The following is a 23,154-nucleotide window of genomic DNA, read 5'->3' as shown; positions in this document are numbered from 1 at the left end:
CCAAAATCAAGAGCTGGATGCTCAACTGACTGAGCCACCCAGGCACTGCTTACTTAGAGCATTTAAATAAAATTCAAAGTCTTCACCATGGCCGGACAGATTTAGCCAGGTTGCGTCCCGAACTACCACCGTGACTATATTTACTTCTCATCTCCTTCTCCCTCGTCCACCCTGTTCTGTGAGGGCGCCACCCGGCTCTTGCAGCAAGATCCTTCCACTTGCTCTCCCCTTTTCTTAGGATGTGTTTACTCAGAACTTCTCATGGCTCACTCTCTTATTTTATTCAGTTTTCTACTCAAATACCCAAGAAAGGCTTTCCCCAACTCCTGCACCTCTCCGTCCCAAATAGCCATCCCATGCTGGGTCGTTGTCTATTCTCTGCTCCTAGTGCACTTTTTATCCCAAGCCTTCTTGCTAGCTCATATTACAGCCATCATTTCTTTATTCACACCTTCATCGTCTGTCTCCCTCTCTATGAAGGAAAAGCCAGACAAGCAACGGTGCTATCTCATCTTCTTTTTGCTCTCACTAGGTATTTAAAAAAAATGTATTTGTTTAGGAAATAAAATAATGTACCTTTGCTGGCATGTTTTGCATTGGGTTTTACAAGCCATGTTTAGCCAATGTATGAATTTTTTTTTCCAGTTTGTTTTTCTAGGCATTTCCCTTGCATTTGTGTTACTCACACTTAGGTGGTAGGGAATCCTGCTAATTTATTCATCAGGCCACAAGTTGGTTTTCCTCAGGTATGGCTAACACAAAAGCACTAAAATACATTAACATTCACTTGACAGTGCTTTGCACAAAATCTTTATGTATTCTAAATCTAACGACATCAGTTACTGACTAAATATTGTCTTTTCTTATCCGGTCTTACAAATCTCTTCACATTATTTTCGTGTCAATTTCTCTCTTTGGTCTGCGAGGGCGCCGAGGGCATGGGCTGTGAATTATTCATCCCGTTAGTCCCAGGGTCAGAGTCAGAGCCTGGTAAATTGATGGCTTATTGATGGCTTGCCATAGATGTTTGTTGAAATGACAGGTACAAGGATCCTTTAAGGGAATTCAAGCATCTGGGCCCAGATGTATGCCTCTTCTCCATGGAAGCCTGTCAAGGTTTTTATAAAAGTTTGAGGTTCTCTATTTCCTGAATCGATTGTCTTTTGTGTCTTAAACTAAATCCTAATTCACTTCGTCGGGTAAACTCCCAACTTGCATCCAAGTCCATCCCTAGCCAAATCAGCTTCCCCATTACTCACTGAGGATGAAGCACCTTAGAAAGGATCCAGGCTCCTGGGGAGCGTCCGAGCTGGAGGCAACGGAGGACTGGCCCACATGGATGACCACCAATTCAAACCAAATCGCCTGGGTCTAAACCTGCTGGTTCTTATCCTATCACATATAAGCTGGATGAAACCAGAATAAAGAGATAAAATCACAGATCTGCCCAATCGATGTTTAACAGAACATTCTGGAACAGAAGATTCTGGAACCAGGTTAAGCATGGTGGTGTAATAGGACAAGACATTTTATCTTACTTAAAATAAAAAAGTATTTTTCTTCCTAAAGCAATAGTCACTGCAAAATGATAAAGCAATAAGAGAGTATTATATAAATCCCTCCATTTTATGAAACAAAATCACTCTTTTGGGCACACAGTGTTGTATAACAAACCACCCCAAAATATAGGGACTTAAAACAAGGACTGTCATTTTATTGTTGTCTCTCACAGTTCTAGGAGTTGACGGGACACAATGGGCAGTTTTCACTTGGGGTCTCATGTGCCGACAGCCCGAGCTGACATTGGATCAGCTGAATGTTCACTCACTCACTTTCTGCAGACTCCGAGATTCGAAGGCTGGAAAAGCTGGAGCTCTTTGGGCATCTGCCTCTGATTCTCTGTGGCCTCACCACATGGAATCTCCGGCATGGTGGCTTCAGAGCAGAGGGACTTCTTACAGGGAAATTCAGGGCTCCAGAGGAACACATCTGGAGAAAGTGCCAGGTGGAGGCCGTACTGGCTTTTCTAAGAGTCTTGGAAATCGTGCAGCACCACTTGTGGGGCACTCTATTAATCAGAGCAGCCCTAAAGCCCTCCAGGTTCAAGGAGAGGGACACCGACTCCATCTCTTGATGAAGAAGTGGCAAACTTCTTCAAGAGCGTGTGAGATGGAAATATTGTCGTGGCTGGCTGTTTTTGGAAAACACGATCTGAGACAACCACTCTCAATATTTTGCTGACTCTCTTCCTAGGCATCTCTTTGTGCACATGCCGTTGTACGTAAATGGGCGTAATGATAATGCTGTCGTAAAACCTTCTTTGCGTATATCAGACCAATTGTTATGTTACAGAAAAAGAAACTGAGGTTGGTAACATGGTTTGTCACAAGTGAGTTCATTGCAGAGCCCAAGTCTCTTGATTATAAATCTAGGACTCTCTACTTGTCCCGGTGGAATAGTGTAAGCAGGGTTCTATGGTTCATGTTGGAGTTGTGGGTGGAACAGGGTGGACTTTGAGGTATTTGAGGAACAAGGACTTGGAGGCCAGTTTGGTAAGTCACATAAAAGCAAGTGGATTTTAAATTTATAATGCAAAAATCAAATGAAGCATAAAAGTTTGAGAGACACCAGAGAGAAAGGCGGGTGGCTGATTACGTATCTCCTCTTATGGAGGTTGGGCTTTTATGAGTTTAGAGAAGAAGAAAAGTCTTAGATTGGGCACTGAATAAACTTCGTTTGGCCAGGAAGGTAGATTGGGGTTGGGAGCCTGGGACAGTTCCCAAAACAAGGAATTTTTTTAATAGTGTCTACGATATACGAGGATCTATGGTTGTCTCGCATACATGTCCATTTACTCACAAACAGCTTTGGGATGTTCGGATGATTACTCCAGTTTGACAGACGAAGAAAGCAAGTTTCAATGCTTAAGTAATTTCTATGGATCACGCAGGTGAATCCCAACTTCCTGAAAAGCCAGGATTTAGAACCAAATCTTTTCACGCTACAGTGCAATTGTTATAGGAATCAGATTAAATAGCGAATAAAAGTTTGCTCCAGAGCTGCAAATGTTTTTTGAAAAGGATTTGGACACAGAAAAAGAACATGTTCTTCTGGGGAGCTATTTAAGGTAGATGTCTGAAAGACATTTCCATCAACCAGTGGGCACCCAGGTTTGCAAAAATTCCAGAGCTGGAGTGGAACTCAGAGTTTGTGGGGTTCAGTGATTCTTTAGCACAAGGGTCACCTGAGGGGTGTTTCCAGGCTACGAGTGCCTGATTCCTTCACTGAGTCTTGGTTAGTAGATACAGGTGGGATTTGGGAGGAAAGCAGTAAAACCTGGTTTGTAGCCTTTCTCAGCCTCAAGGAAGTCCGAGGTTTGACCCTTGGTCTAATCCCTCTTGCAATGAAGTCCAGAATTTTCTAGGTGGATCCTGGATCCAAGATGCAAGACAGCCCTGCCAAAGTGGCTCTGAAGCTTCTTGGCCACTTTTATCTGTTTGTTAAAATTGGTTATGAAGGAATTTGTAATTGATGAGCAGCTTATATTTGCATAGATGCAGCTGTACCTGAAAAGGGGTGCTAGTCACATATCTCTATGGGGATCATCAAGAGGCAAGGCATAATGGCTAAGGAACCCCAGAGCTGAAGCCTTCCTGAACTGAGGTCGTCCACACCCAACGAGTGCTCTCTCTCATGACCATGCACATTCCAAGTATGGAATGACTGATATATTTAGAAGGTGTGCCTTCTAAATGAGACCTCTACCCTCCTCCCTCACTTGTGCTCTCTCTCTCTCTCTGTCTCTCAAAAATTAATAAATGTTAAAAAAATTTTTTAAATGAGGCCTGTATGATGCCATCGTGTGTGTGTTTTGTGGCTGTCCCGTATCCTTAAAGTTTTCTTAAAGCTTGATTCTTGGTGTCTTTGGTGAGCTTTATTGCCAAGCTGAACCCAAGACCATTGCAGCTGGTTGAGGAGACAAGTCACCTCAGACTGTCCTGCTCAGACACAAGGATCAATGAACTCGTATTATTTATCACGGGCTTATCAGTTGTCACCTTCCCCTTTGCCCTCATCCTCTTCTCCTACATCTTCATTGTCAGGGGTGTCCTGAGAATCTCACCCACAGAGGGAAAGTGGAAAGCCTTCTCCACCTGTGGCTCTCACCAACTAGAACTAATAACCTTGTTTTATAGATGAGAAAGTAGACTCAAGAAAGTGAATTGACATGCCTTAAGTCTCATAACTACTTTGGGGCAGAGTCAGGACTAGAACTGATGTCTTTTATAGAAATTCTCTCTGATTTGTCATTGAATGCATTTCTCCAATTATGTTTTGCACACTAGTCCCACGAACTACTTGGTGATGAGTCAGGTCATATCCGACTGAATAAGCTCATATATGATTGAATACGTTTGAGAATTGTGCGTACCATACTGCCTTCTTGGAGATTTATGCTATACCAAAGGCTCTAAGAAGTTGTCTAGTGAAGACGTTTACTTCATGCAGCTCAGCGATGCCTCACATTATTTGGATGTGGGACCCTTCTGTGAACATCTCACCGAATAGTAGTTTTGGCAAAACAGACTTTGAGAAAAGCTGACCTAGAGAAATCAAGACTGAATAAAGGAATTAGGAATAACTGTCTTCAAACAAACAAACAAATAAATAAAATAACTGTCTCCAAAGCTGTAAAAGGTACTACATGCACTTGTTATTGTCTAAGTTATAAATGATTTGTGCCCAAGTTTGCAGGAACATAGATGAGAATCAGAATAATGCGCTTTCCTTGTGACTTACCAACGGGGTTAGGGCTTCGTTTCCAAGACCAGAGCTATGTGGGAAAGCCCCAGCCCCTCGGAGGCGGATCTAAAACTGAACCATCACATCTATGCCATAAACTCTGGGCAGAATCATCCATCTGGTTATGGGGATAAATCAGATGCCCACGGCATCAAAGGGAGGAAGATTTTCCTACTGAGGAGCTTTCTTAGGGCACCTTTCATGTCCTTGTTCCTCAGGCTATAGATGAAGGGGTTCTTCATGGGTGTCACCACAGTGAATAGCACTGCACCAATCTTATCTCCGCCATCAGGGTGAGTGGTTGAGGGGAAGAAGTAAACCCCTACAATGGTCCCATAGAAGAGCAATACAACTGTCAGGTGAGAGCCACAGGTGGAGAAGGCTTTCCACTTTCCCTCTGTGGATGAGATTCACAGGACAGCCCTGACAATGCAGATGTAGGAGAAGAGGATGAGGGCAAAGGGGAAGGTGACAACCGATAAGCCCGCGATAAATAATACGAGTTCATTGGTCCTTGTGTCTGAGCAGGACAGCTTGAGCAGAGGCACCAAATCACAGAAGAAGTGTGGGAGAGTGTTGCTGTCACAGAAAAGCAACGGAAGGAGCAGAAGAGTGTGCATTAGGGCAACAGCATTACTGAGGACCCACGGAATGACTGCAAGTGAAACGCAGAGCCTGGGTTGCATGATGGTCATGTAGTTCAGAGGGTGGCAGATAGCACAAAGCGGTCATAGGCCATGACGCCCAAGAGGAAATTGTCAATAACGACAAACACAATAGAAAAGTACATTTGCGTGATGCAGTTCTCATCGGAGATGGATTGAGTCTTGGTCTGAATATTCATCAGCATCTTGGGGACTGAGGTGGATACAGAGGAAATATCAGCAAAGGACAGATTGGCAAGGAAGAAATACATGGGAGTGTGAAGGTAAGAATCCAAGCCGATGGCCAGGATGATGAGTCCATTCCCAACTACAGTGACCAGGTACATACCCAGGAAAAGCACAAAGAGGACCTTCTGCTGCTCAGCCTGGTTGAAGAGTCCCAGAAGGAGGAACCCAGAGACGGTGGTTCGATTTCCTTGATGCATATTTCTGCTGATCTGGAGAAAGGAACACAAGGTCTTCACAGACCCAAAGAAAAGCCAGTGTGGTAACATTTGGCTGCAGCCGCTGGAGGGGGGTGGAGAAAGATTACTTAATGAGGAACTATGTCAGCGGTTCAGAGACTCAGGAAATGCCTTCAAAAGGAAAGTCAGAGCCACCACGATAGACATTTCTCAATGAACACGTTTGAAACTCGAACACGACTCTGACAGTGATGGTTAGAGTGGGTTCCAAATGCAGTGAAAAGTCTGAAACTAAGGACGATAGGTGAGGTGTACTCCGTATTCTAAAGATGCTGGATACCCCTGAAGGAATTACTTAAAAATGAAGAAAATGGCCCTAACACCTTTCCTAGCGTTCACTTTCATTTTGAAATTGAAGAAGACAGAACTGGGAAGAGTCACTGAGGGAAGAGATTGAGAAGGAGAACCAAGCGAGCTTACTGAAATATACTGCAGTGTGGGTGCTCCTGCCCACTCACGTTAGGGGGAGGATGCAGAAAAGCTACTCTTGGGGAATGTGTACAAGAAGGGAGACCAGAAGTTCACTTCATTCGTGGATGGATGTTAGGTGAACGGAGAAAGTTTAGGGGACTTGTAAGAACCTGAAGACTTGTGTTTGTGGGCCACTTCTAAAGATGGGAGGCTCCCCATACAGAGAAAGACAGATACCATATGTTTTCACTCTTATGTAGATCCTGAGAAACTTAACAGAAACCCATGGGGGAGGGGAAGGGGAAAAAAAAAGAGGTTAGAGTGGGAGAGAGAGACAAAGCATAAGAGACTCTTAAAAACTGAGAACAAACTGAGGGTTGATGGGGGAGTGGGAGGCTGGGGAGGGTGGGTGATGGGTATCGAAGAGGGCATCTTTTGGGATGAGCACTGGGTGTTGTATGGAAACCAATTTGACAATAAATTTCATATATTAAAAATAAATAAAGATGGGAGGCTCCCTGGATTAGCCACCTGTGGCTGGGGGAGGGGAGAAAGCATGGTGGGGGGCAATTCTGCACCCTCACCATGGCATAGCATGAGTAGGTGAGTTTCCTATCTAGAGGCCAAGTGAGTGCTCCTGGATCTTGTTGGACTCAGACCACTGTGTTGGGACTCCACCCAAAAGGTCTTGCTGGGGCAGAGGAGGCCGTAGCAGTGAGGTCGTGGATGGGCTGTCTTACAAAAGAGGGATCATAAAAAGATCAGGTAGAAAATGCATTGCCCTTGATGCAAGCAGTCCCAGAAAGGAGGCCTCTGAAGAACCCCAACCGGTCTCATGACAGAGCACACCTGCCATGCGAAACTCACCGACTGTTCGTATTCCACGGCAGCAGACTTGAGGACTTTGGTCCTCTTACCCCCTCCCTTTCTTCTTCCTTCCCACTGCATATCCCCAAGCTGCCTGAGCTCATGGGGGAGGATGAGTACTTTGAAGGATGTGAAGTTAAAGTGTTGAATTGGTCCAGGCTTTTGCAAACCTAGAAGTGGTCTTGAGTCCCAAAGTAGAAGTTACTTTTAAAACTAACAGTGACTGAAAAGCAAGAGGCACCACCCAAGGTGCGGCCCAGAGTCAGGGAAGGGAGACTGAACCAAGTCTGGGTTTCCTTGCAGCTGACTGGGAAGAACACTGGGCCGAGGGCTGAGGTATGTGGTTCCTCCCAGTCTTTCTACTCTGCTTGTATTGCCTCCTCTTACTCTTTCTCTCCCTTCACTCATCTCTCAAAGATTTGAGATAATTGTGTCCCCAAATAACTTTTCTTTCCATGAAGAGGCCAAACCCCAGGAATCTTCCCCCTCTGGGATTCTGGCAAACTGAAGGGCAGTGGAGACTGAGCAGTAGATCTGAGGTCTCCTTGCTCATGAGAAGGCTGGCTTACAAGTCAGAGGGGAGAGGGGGTGACTGCGTGGCTCAGTCGGTTAAGCATCCGACTCTTGATTTTGGCTCAGATCATGACCTCGTGGCCCCACCTCAGACTCTGTGCTGACAGTGCTTGGGATTCTCCTTCTTCCCCTCTCTCTCGGCCCCTCCCTTACTCTCTCTCTCTCAAAACAAATACATAAACTTAAATATATATATAAAACAAATCAGAGAGGGGAAGCCTACCTATAGAAGGGAGATTCCCACCCAAAGCCATGACGAGATAAAGAACTGGCAGGCATCGATATTGAAACCTCGGGGCAAGACACAGACCTGCCTTCTAAGGCCCTGTGATCACTAAGCCCTGGGCTGGTTTGGGCTTGACTAGAATGGTGATGTGTAGTTTTGAGTGACAATCTCCTGTCTCTCCCACCTGCCAGCTGTCCCACACAAATGGAGTCCCTGAGGCACCTGCCTCTCCGGTTAAGAGCAGCGCTACAGTCTAAACAGGCTCACCTCTGAAGGATGATAAGAGCTCAGGAAGTTACTGGAATCTGAACCCAGCAGCTTAACTGATTGTTGGCAGGGTAGCATCGGGGAGCCTGGGAGCAGCTCTTAGGTATTTTTCAGAACCAGACTCTTTTCCCCAAGCACAAGTCATGGTGCTGGGCTCTCGTGGGACATTTGGCTCTTTCAGTGTCATTTGGGATGGTGTCCCTGAAGTGCTTTCCTCCAAACAGACGGTTGTTTTCACATCCCAGCTTCGGTGAGGAAAATGGAAAAGAGTCAGGCAGCTCTGTTGTTTTGTTTCTTTGTTTGCCCTCAGGTGCCCCTTCCCACTTGTTGGTTGAGGCTCTTCATCCCACAAGTGAATTGTTTGCTGTGTGTCTTAGGTTTTCAGTGAGATGGTAAATATTTTGGATTCCTTCTGTTTCCTCTCTAGTGCCTAGTAGAGGGGGAGCACTTAGGAAATACCTCAAGAAATAAGTGAAATTCCTGCATTAGAGGGTTAGGACTCCAAAGTGATTCTGTCTCTAGCAGAAGGGGAGAGGCTATGGTCTTTGTGCCATGTGAATGCACGTCAGCATTGGAAGGGAATCTCAGGGTCCAGTGGTTCAGCACTGAGGGCTCTTAGCTGCCAAAGAATGAAATAAACTCTGGGTTTTTGATACACAAAAGAAACATACTGAAATGATTTGGGGTGGTTCACAGATTTGCTGGGAAGGCAGGAGAAAGAGACCCTGAAGAGGGCAGGATCAAGCGATGCTCTATAGCCAGAGACACAACCTAAATCCGTACCTCCCTTCTAATGCTTACATGTGCCTCATTATGTCGTGCGGGTATTTCCGACCCAAACCAGGAACGCTCACACCCTCCTCACCAGGAAACAATTCAACCTATAGAGTAACCGTATAGTTACTCAGGACTAATATTTAAAAGAACTACATCATGAAGAAGAAAGAAAAGGCAAGCTGTTCTGTTATATCAATCTATCTAGTTATAGGTAGGAAGGAAATGTGGGTGGAACCATAATCCTGACATGTTTATGAGCTCCTTCTACTACTGTTATGGTCTGAATGTTTGTGTCCCCCTCAGATTCATATGTTCAGACCTAACTCTCAGGTGATGGTATTAGCAGGTGGCGTGGTGGGGGGGGGTCCTTTGGGAGGTGATTAAATCTTGAGGGTGGAGCCCTCATGAATGAGATTAGTGCCCTCAGAACTGAGACTCAGAGAGACCCCCATCCCCTTCCACCATTCAAGGACACAGGGAGAAGATGGCCATCTATGAACCAGGAAGTGGACTCTCACCAGACAGGGAAACTGCCCACACCTTCGTCTCGGACTTCCAGCCTCCAGAAGTGTGAGCAATAAAACTCTGTTGTCTGTAAGACTCCCAGTTTATGATGTTTTGTTACACAGCCTGAAATGCTTAAGACAACTGCCAACTTAGCATGAGTCTTCTAGAAAGCAGACTCTGAAGCAGGAATTTCGATCTTGACATTCTATTTGGAAGATCTCCCTGGGGAGGTGAGGACAACTGAGGGAAGGAGGCAAGGCTAGATGCAAACAAAGTGGTGAGATGCTTTACCGCAAGGGGATTGCACACATGCGTGGAGGGGCCGAGATTACTCATCAGACATGTTCACTCAGCATGTGGGAAGGAGCCACTGCAGCCAGGAGTTCAGAGAAGAGAAAAGGAAAGGATGCTCTTGTACCTCGTTCCTTCTCATCTCTTGTTTCCCGTCAACCTTGGGGACTTGACTCTTCTGAACTTCCAGTTGCACCATCTGGCTCCTTCGCGGTGCAAGAAAGCAAAATTTGGGGCACGTAGCTGGCTCAGTTGGTTAAGCGACCGGCTCTTGACTTCAGTTCAGGCCATGATCTTGCAGTTCATGGGTTTGAGCTCCGCTTCAAGCTCTCCAATGACAGCTCTGAGTCAGCTCGGGATTCTCTCTCTCCCTCCCTCTCTCTGCCCCTCTCCCACTTGTGCTCTCTCTCTCTCTCTCTCTCTCTAAAAATAAATAAATAAACTTTAAAAATTCAACCAAGTAAATATGAAGAACTAATTGGCTTCGTTAAATGATTCATGAATCAGGCACCATACCACTAGCAAGTAGAATGGGGTTCTAAGGAGCTTTACAAAATGAAAGGTTTTTATAAGAAGGAGGGTAGGACAAGGAAGTTATTAATAAAAGAAAAGGATTGTTTCAGGCAAGGTCATCTTCCTTTAGGAGGAAGGGCTGGGGGGGGGGCGGCGGGTCTCATTATGCAGATGACCTTATCTTCCTATGGGGGAGAGAGAGCCCCTCTGACAGATTACCTTACTGGTGCTGACCAGAACATCCCAGATGGATTGGCTTAAAACCCCACTCCTGCAGAGGCTGAAACTGCAGTGAAGTCTTGGTTTACTGTACCGGGAGAAGTGACTCCACCTTGGTCTGTAGTTGTTTTTTTTTTTTTTTAACCGTGGCCACACAGGAAGTCAGGAACCATGTTCGGAAACATGGCTATCAATCTGAGTCTGGAAGAGGAGGGGGACTTTGTGTGGGCAGGTTTGGCAATCAGGTTCACGTGGATGTCTGCTGGCTGAGAGACCTAAGAAAAAGGGCAGAGTTTGGGAGGCGAGCAGTGTCCTTTGAAGGGTTAGCGTCCAATCCAACCCACCTCTGTGCCACTCAGATGTACTCAGGCCTCTTTCATCTCTACACTTCATACCACACTGTGGGGCTTCCATTTTTCCAAGGGAATGAAAACACTCTGAGAAGGGAAGGATAAGCCCCTTTAGCCCAGAGCAGTATTTCTCAACCTTGTATTCATTATTGCCCAGGTACCCTCTCCTCTTAAGGACCCTTTATATCTTTTATCTTCAATTGTCTCCAGCTCCCATGACATTAAATACTATGGAATAAGATTTTGTCAGATAAAGGTGAGCTTTGGAGAGAAAACCATTAGAATATCTAAGATTTTTTTCACCTCCAAGTACTGATTTTTGCCCACGTGGGGGCGATGTTGTCCCTGTGGAGATCCCATCAAGGGGGTGGCCAGTGTTGGTCTCTTGGAAAACTACAGCAAGAGTATTAGCAAAACAAGTCCTAGTCCCCCCGTTTCTAGCTGGCCCTGAGGCTCTGACTGAGTTCCTCATCCCCCTCCTTCATTTGTCCAGACTCTCTGACTCTGGGATCGCACTTTGGCTGGTCTGGATTGTTTTCTGCTTCCCCGAGGGGTAAGGACACATAGTTGTCCTAACCTTTTGGGTTCTGGTTGTCGTGATTGCTCATTATAATCTTCCCTCCAGAGTTCAAAATTATCCTGGTTCAAGGTTTCGGGAACTGGAAACCCCCTTTCTCTACCATGCTGTGAAATTTTGGAGGTAGAACCTGAGGGTTAGCCCTATCGAAAGAGAAGGACTTGGGAAAATCTCCTAAGCTTCTGACTATGTTTTATCTGTTCAAAGTTCATTAACAAAACATTACTTGGACTTTACTCCATATCCTGTTCTGGCTTAGGTATTAGGGGGAAGTCATGCGGGTTAACGCTCAGGTTCTACCCTCTTAGATGTTCACGGTTAACTTGCAGATACAAGATGTGAACAAAGAAGCAAGAACTTGAAGTTGCCAATGGCAGGTGGAGACAAGCACAGTGATTGCCGTCAGCTATCAAGCATGGCAGAGAAAACGCTGCAGGAATCCAGGAGACGGAGAGTTATCTGTGGACTGGGCTAGTAAGTAAATATCTCATGGAAGACGTGAACCAGAGTCGTTCTTTTAACATGGGTAGGGTGTACATGGGTGGGGAGACACAGAGAGGGATTGTGAAGCAGGGCAATGGTCTGAGCAGAGGCCACATGGTGGGACCATGCATGGCATGTTCTGGGTTCAGTGAAGAGACTAGTGTTGTTAAGGTTGAAGTTCCTAAGAAGAAGTAAGAAATAAAGTTGAAAAGTTGTACCTTGGGGCCTGATCTTGGAGCGCTTTTAATGTCAGGGAAAGGTGCTGCTTTTGCATTTGCCAATTCCTTATCAATCATTTCTAGTCGCTCGTAAATTACATGGTGTGGAGTCATTCCACGAACAAAGTCATGGAATCTGGAGCTGGAGGGCACCACAAAGTTCAGCTAAAACCTCGCTCGTTGTACAAATGAATAAATTGATCCCTAGAAGGATGGGTGCCTTGTTGACATCAGTTGATTAGTTTGGGCAGAACCAAAAAGAGAACTGCATGGAGTGGTTTCCAGTCCAGTGTAATTTAAAAGCTCCATAATCCCAGCCGTTTTTTCTTAGCTGGTTTGAGATAAACACTGATAAAAATCACCAAGGGCTCAGATAACAAAATATCTCCAGAAAAGCCTGGTTGAGACATAGGTGTGTTAAGCTCTGGCTAGTGGGGCATGGGAGTTCAGAGAACTGGACTATGGGGGCCAGAGAAACCATCTGATGACAAGTGCCCATTTCACATGTCAGGCATAAGACACCCAGAAACAAAAATGAGACGTTAGAATCAAGCTCACAATGGATAAAGAAATTGGATTAACAAATTGTGGTATATTCATACACTGGGATACTACTCAGATATAAAAAAGAACAAATTGCTGAAATTCATAACCACCTGTTTGAATCTCAAAAACATCATGTTAAGCGAGGGAAGCCAGACACAAAAAGAATACAAACTGTGTGGGTTCCATTCATATGGAATTTCTGAATGGGCACAGCTAATCTGCAGTGATAGAAGTCAGAACAGTGGTTGACTCGGCAGGGAGGGGAACTGACTGGAAAGGTGGCACAAGAGACATTTCTGGGGTGATGAAAATATCTTATTATCGAGTACAGTTGCCCAAATACATGAAACCAAGCCATTGGAAATCTATGCATTTTATTGTATGCTGCTTACACTTCAATTAAAATATAATAAAACCAAAATAAGGCCACTACATTTTCCTTTTTGTGCTTCAAGGGGAATTTGAATATATGATGGCATCGGAGTTCCTGGAAAAATCTTTTCTTGCCTTGTCATTTCTGCCAGAGAAGCAGAGGTGGAGATGTTAAAGCTTTGCTGGGATTCTGGAAGCAGAAGCTGAGAGGCAGCATGAAGCCAAGGATGTTTCTACATATGGTAACATCGAAAGGGAAGATATCGACCTCCAAGATGTCTTGGTCTAACAGGAAGTTGGTCCACACTCGACAAGAGAGATGAGACCAGATATGTGGCGGTATCTTAGAAATAAGAAGACCCAGGATAGAACAAGCCAGTGGGCACTTATGTACAGCCACAGGGATTTGCTGGAGGCTTCTGGACTCGTATGTATGGGTGGGAGGGAGTCTGAGACATTTTGGAGCCAGAGTTTCTAAGAGCAACTTGGACATGGAAAAAATATAAACCCTTCTGTGAGAATACACATAAGAAGCACCAAAACTTACGTTGAGGAAGACACAGGCACATCTTACACCATGTGTAAGACACTAATAATTGTGTGGTTATGTTCCCAATAGTTTGTAGACTCCTTGAAAGCAGGTATCTTGTGTTTTGTCTATGAATTCCAGCATATAGCACAGTGTCAGGTACATAATACAGTCCCCTTTTCATTCCCAAGTCACCATCCCTCAACATTCTTGTGTATCCCAAATCCTTGGCCCCCCCATCACCACTCTCCTCCTTATTTTCATAGCACCGGCATATGGATGTATTATCTCTTTCCCTCTCGGGAACATAGAGTCAGAGAGGGACCCACAGAGTCAGAGACTTTGGCAAATAGTAGATTCTTTCTACACATTTGTTTAAAAATGAGTAAATGAACACCCATGATTAATATTTGTTGAAGGGGTTGTTGTATTATGGCATCGAGGTGCCTTTCTAAAACAATTTTACAAAGATCACCAAGTATGTGGGCTGTGATCTCAGGGGATGGTTACAAAACACTGTGGCCCATCTCTGTTGAGTAACCTCTTTCCCCCCATGTATGAGCACCATACTTTTTTCCTTCTCATGAGAGCTGGATAGAAACCAAAAAGGAGCAGCTAAGACAAGTCAAGTCAGAGCTGATGGGCAAAGAGAGGTCCAAGCAATAATCACCATCCTATTTCAAGCTTCTGATTATTTTCCCTAGAATCCATAATTTTACAATGTGGTTTTCAAAGTAGCTACTGGGAGAGGGAGAGGGAGAGGGAGGAAGGAAAGGGAATGTGGTCATCATTGTGAAAATACCTGTTGTGACGTTTGATGATGTGCTGTTGCAGCTTGTTTCTGACCCATCTAATATCCACAAAGTGAACCGTCTGCCCAGGATGTGTTGTTACATAATCTCTCTTATTCCAGCCTTCTCTTATCTAGCCATCTCTCCGTCTACACTCGTTAGTCGTGCTTGGATAAAACAGACAGGCACAAGTAACACACTCCTTATATGGTTTCCTTGGTCTTCAACCTGTGGAAAGGAGAAAATGGAATTCTTGGGAATTTTCAGGAATGTACAAAATTAAGCCATGTAAAAACCATTCTCACCATTCTTTATCCTCTTTACTCATTATGGTAGGCATCTAAAATTTGTTCAATGGTTAGAAACAGTAGGTATATTACTATATACCAAGTGAATACCAGCGAATACGCAGATGCTGGAAAAAGCCCGTGAACCTTACCAGGTGGCATTTGAGGAAAGACACATTCCAATCTCCCACTAGTATCAACAGTTCTGTGCAGGATCGCATGTCAAAACTGCCAATCTGAGGACTTATTTGCTTCCAAACCGTGTTACTTCTTAGAACATCATTCATAGGATTTGTATAAAATTTCTCAGGCATATAGGCTTATGACTATTTATTTTATTTACAAGGATGACTCAAAGTTAGCAGCAGACAAGGCCACGAACTCACACACGGAAACAGCTACCGGCAAGATTGACTGATCCGTCGTGACGGTTTCTTGCCCAGTGCTTCTTGTTCTGGTCTTTTCCTGGTCCCAAACGTGTAAACTTAACCTCAGACCCCGTGTGTCATGTTTCCTGCTCTTTCTTTTCCCCTGGACATTCGCGGATTCTCTAAACCAGTAACCTCTCTGTGTTGCTTATTATGCTTTAATTCTTGCGGGAGAGTTACGATGCCTTTTCCAATTTCCCTAATGTCTCAAAATACCTTTCCTCAGAATTTGGGTTTAAAAATAAATAATTATTTTTGAGAAGTGCTGGGAAGGAATTTGCACATGGAAACAAAACTCTCACCACTGTGGCTAACCCTTCCTTTCATGCACCCGTTGAACCAGGAGAAAGGACTTGGAGAAATCCAGTGTGACAAACATATCAGTGATAAAGTGTTTAAGAAGACATAACGATGCTTCTGGCAAAGTTACTTGCAGGCAGTGTCATTTCAGTGAATGGAAGTGATTTCCATTTTGTACTGCATGTAGTGTCATGTTTAATTTTTAAAAAAGAAAAAAAGACAAAAAGGAGGAGCTTCCATTCAGCTAAAATATGCCCAGGAAGGTAACTAGGGGAGCCCAGTAATCCAGCTGAAAGGATTGATCATTGCTCTGGAAGCTTCATCTGGATAGAGTAAGAGTTCACCTTCTTTTTGGGTCCCGAGTTAATTTTCTTTTTTTTTTTTCTCTAAAAAAATTTTATTTTCATTTATTTATTTTTGAGAGACAGACACAGAGACAGAGCACAAGTCGGGGAGGGGCAGAGAGAGAAGGAGAAATAGAATCTGAAGCAGGCTCCAGGCTCCCAGCTGTCAGCACAGAGCCTGACGCGGGACTGAAACTCACAAACTGTGAGATCGTGAAATGAGCCGAAGTCGGATGCTTAACCGACTGAGCCCCCTGGGCGCCACCCCCCCAAGTTAATTTTCTATATGATTTGTGACCTTAAATAAAAACAAAAGGAGGCATGGAAACACAGTTGGAAACTTTCCTGATGTTTGCATTCTCGACAATGTCTCGCACAGTGTGCACATGTAATTGATTCATTCTGTCCTGATGTGGCTTGGCCTGCATTGGTTGATAAGCAGCTTGCCAACCAGAGTTCTGTTCCTTCCCTCCGGCATTTAGCTGGAAGCAAAGGCATTTCTCATACATTGTGAAATCTATGACTGTTTCCAGAATAATTAACACTTTGTAGTCCTTCTCCTTACCCCCATGTGACATCAGCGTGAAAACAATTAAAAGCGTGGAAAGCAGTCATTTTGAAGAGAAGTAACTGAGACAAAAAAATATGCCAGTTTAGGAAGAATAAGAAAGGTGGATTGTGCTGTGATAGGAGTTTACAGAAACTGTCATTTATCTGCTTACAAGAGTAACACAGTCTCACTTTACAAAACTTGGAAACATGCATGAATGAATAAAGAAGAAACGATTACCCATAATTCTACAAAGCCCAGATAAGAACCACTAACTTTTTGGTATGTGTCTATTCATTATTCTGCCCATGTGTGTTTACCAAACGGGGCTCCCGTTATACATACAGGTTTGTTTCTAGCTCTTACCACTTAGTGTTCTGATGAGAAACATTGCCCCTTGTTGTTTAATATTGATTGAAATGCATTGTAAGTATGTTATATTCATGTGTCCAACACTGGAAGTGAGATTTTAATGCCTTTTCGTTTTATAAAGGTAAGGAACAGGCTTCTAGTTCCACTTACGTTAGCCTTAATTATTTGACATTATGATTTTAGAACGAGAATTACTGAATTAGTAAAAAGAAGCATTTTCAGGCCTTTGGTAAACTTAGCCCTATGGCATTTAGAAACGTTGTACCAAGTCCTTAGGTGAGTTTTAGTATCCCCTGGCTGACACTTACTTCTTGGGGTCACTAGCTGACGTCAGCCTAATGGGCAACATCCAGTCCCTTCCCTGACAGGTCGTGTCCGCCCCCAACTGTTCTGGAGCAGGTAATTTCTGTTAAGAACTGTCCTTGGATCCCTCTTTACTTCGTTGTTCCTCAGGAAGGCTGGGCAGCATGAAGCCAGCTGTGCAAGGCACCGAGGAGCGAATTCTACAGGGTTTGCCTGTGGTCAGGGAGCAGGTGCAGGAGGATGGAACCACCATGGGGCTGCAGGACGTGCCGCGATGGGAGGACCAGTGGCGCCACCTGCTGAGCGGGTCTTCGACCAGTAGCCGTTAAGAAGGCACCGGAAGAGGTGAAGAAAGGAGAGTAAAGCTGCAGGAAAGCCAACAAGGGCACGGAGGGCTTGTACCCGCAGCGCAGGACTGAGCAGTCCTGCTCAGTCAATGGATGCCAATTCCTGCCCGCTTCCTGGCACAATGAAGAACGATGAAGGCAACCCATTGGGATGTATGGAAGGAAGGAAATTGATGCATTAGATAAGCTTCTGTTTGCCACACGTTCGTATCTAAAACAACAGTACAGTGTATTTCTCTTAGTAAGATCTATGTGTGTAGGAACACATCTAACTGAAGGCGTCGTTCACAGGATACCTCAGTATCATCGCCTTCTCAACAGGCAGGAGGTCTGTGATGCTTTAGTCCCAGCATGCATGGTGGGGGGGCGAGGCGGGGGGAGGTCCTGACGAAGCAATTGCCCCGACTGAGCTCTGAACCTTTAAAGTAGGGCCCGCAGACTAGCTCTCCTGCATTGAGGTTTTTGTCCACATTTTTCAAATCTTATTCAAGCACTTCAAGAAAATGAGTACAGACTGTGGACATGGGGCCAACATGGCAAAAAGAAACGTCAACTGCAAAGTGTGGGGGAGGTAAGTATGAGAATTCCATATTCGTTGTTCAGAGTCCATTATCACGGCCACTGACAGACACCCACCCCCAGGCCCCTTAAGCCTCAACGGGTGTCCGAGGCTGCTTTACTGGCGATGGCATTCCTCAGGGCACCTTTGACATCCTTGTTCCTAAGGGTGTAAATCAGCGGGTTGAGTAAGGGGGTGACGAAGGTGTAGACCAAGGCGATTTGGCGGTCCTCGTCCTCTGAGGTGCTGGAGCGGGGACGCAGGTAGACCAGGCTGCAACAGCCATACTGCAGCAGGACCACGGTGAGGTGAGACGAGCAGGTGGAGAAGGCCCGGCGGCGGCCCTCGGCGGAGCGGATGCGCAGGATGGCGGAGGCGATGAACACATAGGACACACAGATAAGCAGGAAGGGGACGGTCAGCACCAGGATGCCCACCACGTAGAGCACCGCCTGGTGCACGCGGATGTCGGCGCAGGCCAGCCGCAGGACGGGAGGCACGTCGCACAGGAAGTGGTTGATTTCCCGGCGGTGCCCGCAGAAGGGCAAGGTGAAGATCAAGCAGGCGAGCTGCAGGGAGAGGAGGAGGGCCAGGCCCAGGGCGCACAGCACCATCCGGACGCACAGCTTCTGGGTCATGATGAGGGTGTAGCGCAGCGGGTGGCAGATGGCCACGTAGCGATCGTATGCCATGATTGCCAAGAGGAAGCAGTCAGCGCTGCCAAGGGCGACGAAAAAGAACATTTGGGCCCCACAGCCAGCCAGCGGAATGGGTTTCCGGGCGCCCCAAAGGTTGGCAAGCATCAGAGGCACCACAACAGAGGTGTAGCAGATTTCCAGGAAAGACAGGTTGCACAGGAAGAAGTACATGGGGGTGTGCAGCGAGCTGTGTGTGCGCACCGCCCAGACGATGGCCGCGTTGCCACAAAGGATCATCAAGTAGAGCAGGAGGAAGAGGAGGAAGAGGAGGGCCTGCAATTCGGGGACGGTGGTGAACGCGCGGAACACGAACTCGGTGGGGCCGGACTGGTTGAGGACGGGGCTCCTGGCAAACATGTCCCCTGCAAGAGAGCGACAGAAAGGGCCGGATCTTCCTTCGCTGAGTTGTTTTATTGCGGGAAGAAAAGCAGACATTTTAAATTTGATTTCTGATTTGGCATTTAGTATCCAGTTTCCAAATTCAGTGCTTGGGATGAATTCACACTAGAGGCTACGGTATATGTTTTCCCAAGGAATCTTCAAAAATGGGATAGATAGTAATCTGTAGAGTTCCTTGTGCCAAAGACTTATAGATATTCTTTGGTGAAATGTCTTTTTTTTTTTTTTTTTTTTTACACTGATATTTTACATCTAATTTGAGAAGGGCTAAATCTTTGCTTGCATTTCATCGACCAGGTGTGCGGTTGTAGATGTTTTTTAAATTAGACAAACGGATGTGGTTTTTTTGCTAAACATTCTTAGTGAAATGTAACAACCAGAGGCATTCACAAATCCTAAGTGTAGGGCTTGAATTTTTTGCACTGTAAATACACTAGTATAGCCACTATCAAGAGGGACAAATTGAACAATTCCAGAAACTTACACCCATCTCTCCTGTCTCCTGACTTTATACCTTACAAAGGTAAACCGCCCTTTCAACTTTGGTCACTGCAGATCAGTTTACGTTTCAATTCCTACGTGTAATGATGAAGCGTGTACTGTCTTGTGACGGGCTTCAACATTGTGTCTGCAAAGTTATTTCTGCTGTTCCCTGTAACATTTGTTATCATTTCTGTTGTTTTAGAGTATCCCATTTTACGGCTGTACTGCAATTTATTCTTGAGTTCACTTTTCATCCAATTATTTTGCCTCAGATAAAACTGGGCAAACACCTTTTATTCCAGTCTTTTCTGAGATACACTTTTTTTTTTTAATTTTTTTTCAACGTGTATTTATTTTTGGGACAGAGAGAGACAGAGCATGAACGGGGGAGGGGCAGAGAGAGAGGGAGACACAGAATCGGAAACAGGCTCCAGGCTCCGAGCCATCAGCGCAGAGCCTGACACGGGGCTCGAACTCCCGGACCGCGAGATCGTGACCTGGCTGAAGTCGGACGCTTAACCGACCGCGCCACCCAGGCGCCCCAATAATTTTAGTTTTTTTAATACGTGTTTTTAATGTTTATTATTTTTGAGAGAGAGAGAGAAACAGAGACAGAGAGCAAGCTGGGAAGGGGCAGAGAGAGAGGGAGACACAGAATCGGAAACAGGCTCCAGGCTCCGAGCCATCAGCCCAGAGCCTGACGCGGGGCTCGGACTCCCGAACCGCGAGATCGTGACCTGGCTTCACCGACTGCGCCACCCAGGCGCCCCTCTGAGATACACTTTTTATATATTTCCTCTCGTTGAAATATTTTTTTCTAAATTTGCAGGCATGAACCTAAACTTTAGGGCTAGGACAGATTCACCTAGAAGGGGACTGTAGGGAGTAAGGAAAAATGAAGGTAGGACTGCTAGAGATAAGAAAATGCAATAAGGAAACTAAAGATGCAATAGCAGGATTGAAATAGACATTAGAACACGCAGGCGAGTAAGAAAAGAACTTTAAAAGCATCTAGGAAGGGAAAAGTACGTATAAATTAAGCACCTTCGGCTACTACAACCTGATTCTTAATATAAAAACCCAAGAGACAATAAAGTCATATCTACAGGTTTAAGAAAAACAAACTGGTGTCAAAGAATTCTGTACCCAGGCTTCAGTGACTTATGTTCAAAAGCAACAGACAGACTCTCTCAGATTTACAAGGGCTTAGGAAGTATGTAGTTCTAAATACAATTGAAATAATTTCTCAACAAAGACTCTGTGCTGCTGGGTGATTAATCAGGATACATAATCCAGGACTGGGGAAGTTGTAATGGAAAAACTCGATTTGAAAAATCAAATAGTAAATATATATATTTAACACTAAATGGTTAATACAAATATTATTCAAAGAAAAAAAATTCCCCAAATAGTGCTTGAAAACATACATAATATAAAATGCAAACATTAAAATAATTCCTCACATTAAACAAATTTTATGTTTATTTATTTTTGAGAAAGAGAGAGAGTGCAAGCAGGGAAGGGGCAGAGAGAGAGGGAGACACAGAACACAAAGCAGGCTTCAAGCTCCAAGCTGTCAGCACAGAGCCCGACGTGGGGCTCGAACTTACCGCGAGATCATGAGCTGAGTCAAAGTTGGACGCTTAACCAACTGAGCCACCTAGGTGTCCCAATAATTCCTCACATTTAAAACCATGAATTATATCATTGGGAAACTGATAGGGAGTGATGGGAGAAATAAAATAATAATGAAATAATATCCTCAATCTGTATAAGGAAGGATTCAAGAGATATTTCATTCGGATGTGACTAATCACAGACATACCTATTCAAACGTATATTTCTATAATGATCATATGTAGACTAAGTCACAACATATCCATCCAAATGACCCGATTAAAAGAGTACATGTAGTGCAGAGAACAAAAGGCTGAAACAAAGGAAAATGTGAACAAGCATATAAGATGAAATGGCTTAAATAAGAAAAGTAAATGTTTAATTTCTGCAAACAAGTTTAAATGAAGTTGATGTTCCATTAAAGACAGAGTCTCATATTTACATCATAGGCACATCCACCCAGTGTACACACAGAGACCTAGAAAGGCTGGCATTACTTTGGTTTAGCATGACATTTTGTGACTGAGCCAATGCAAGGGGACAGAAAAAAGGAGATAGAGGATTTCACGAACTGAAAACACAACAGAACCAATCGAAAAATTAGGACCAACCCGATAGTCAGTCCACTGGCTAGTCATTTTGTAATTATGTGATTTTATTACGTATGACAAAACCTGATAAGATGTTACGTGGCTATAAATTATGAAAATTAACAAATGACTGCTTAAGAAACACCTGATAATTACAGGTTGCTAAAAATTTTTGTGGGATAAGGTGTGTGCCAGAACGATGAAAGACTGGGAGCGAAGATGATACAATTTTCAGTAAGTTCGTATTCGTATCTGCCATGGGTCTAAATGTTCACTCCATCGTTACAAAAGCTAAAACTGGAATTAACATATCCTGAGAATCAAGGCTTTGATTTCAGTGATACAAACTCAAAGCCCTCAGCTTTAGATCCAAAGGTTGATGAATAAGTTCCCCTTTGACTATTTTAAATTAAAGTAAATGATTATGGTAAGTACGTACTTCATGCTTTGGATCTTAGGGCTTTCTGGGTTTTGTTTGTTTTGTTTTTTAATCAATGTTAGTTAGAAAGTGCCTTTCCCAGGGCGCCTGGGTGGCTCAGTCGGTTAAGCACTGGACTCTTGGTTTTGGCTCAGGTCATGATCTCACGTTTCATGAGTTTGAGCCCTGTGTCAGCCCTGTGCTGTCAGCACAGAGCCTGCTTGGAATTCTCTCTCTCTCTCTCTCTCTCTCTGCTCCTCCCTTGCTCCCTCTCTCTCCTTCTCTCTCTCTCAAAAATAAATTAATAAACTTAAAAAATTTTAAAAAGAAAGTGCCCTTCCCTCAAACAACCACCAAAAGGAATGAGTGAATAATAAATAAGACACCAGGGAATAAACCTAAGGAGTAACAAGTAGGAACTATTTGAAGAAAATTGTTACATGGCTGGATGGAAAACCCAATATTTTAGTGTTAACTGGCTCTGAAGGAATGTGTAATTTCTATGAAATTCCTATCAAAATCCCTAGAAAATAAACAGGTGGAAAGACAAGAGAGTTAAAAAAAAATGAGTGCCATCACAGAACAGAATTTGCATCACAAGATGTTAAAATATATCACAAATGATCATATGTTATAAAATAGATCCTATGTTACATCATAAATCAAAATGGCGTTCGTAGAGCACCAGAGATCCAGCACGTTAGAACAGAAAGAATCATTAACAGTAGCCGACCGTTCGATAGCATTCATTTGGTCAGGCATTGATTTATGCAGTTTACATTCCTTGGCTTATTTCACAACGGTCCTCTAAAAAGGGGCTCTTGTACCTGTTGTATGGATGAGAAAACTGGGGCCCAGAGAGGTTAAGTAACTTGCCCAAAGCTGTCACCACAGCTAGCACGTGCCAGAATGGGAATTTAAACGTAAGTTGGCTCCAGAGTCTCTTGTCTTAATCACCGTGTTATATTGCTTCTGTCTATTATGTGCATCAGTTTTATTATCTGTAAAAT

The 23,154-nt window shown here is 44.3% G+C and overlaps 2 protein-coding genes across 2 annotated transcripts; both read right to left on the bottom strand.

Annotated features, from left to right (window-relative positions):
- Window positions 1-4,925: 4,925 nt before the first annotated feature.
- LOC106979530 (olfactory receptor 1S1-like) lies at window positions 4,926-5,969 on the bottom strand. Its single transcript, XM_015077415.2, is given in 2 exon segments — window positions 4,926-5,524; window positions 5,527-5,969. Coding segments are annotated over 2 exon segments (1,035 nt in total). The 5' UTR covers window positions 5,963-5,969.
- A 12,065-nt stretch (window positions 5,970-18,034) lies between these two features.
- LOC106979529 (olfactory receptor 10Q1) lies at window positions 18,035-19,043 on the bottom strand. Its single transcript, XM_015077414.3, has one exon. The coding sequence runs from the start codon at window positions 18,992-18,994 to the stop codon at window positions 18,035-18,037; it is 960 nt and encodes a 319-aa protein (XP_014932900.2). The 5' UTR covers window positions 18,995-19,043.
- Window positions 19,044-23,154: the final 4,111 nt, after the last annotated feature.

Source organism: Acinonyx jubatus, chromosome D1 (assembly GCF_027475565.1).
Source record: "Acinonyx jubatus isolate Ajub_Pintada_27869175 chromosome D1, VMU_Ajub_asm_v1.0, whole genome shotgun sequence".
In the NCBI taxonomy this organism is placed as follows: domain Eukaryota; kingdom Metazoa; phylum Chordata; class Mammalia; order Carnivora; family Felidae; genus Acinonyx; species Acinonyx jubatus.
This window is presented reverse-complemented; position numbering and strand designations above follow the sequence as displayed.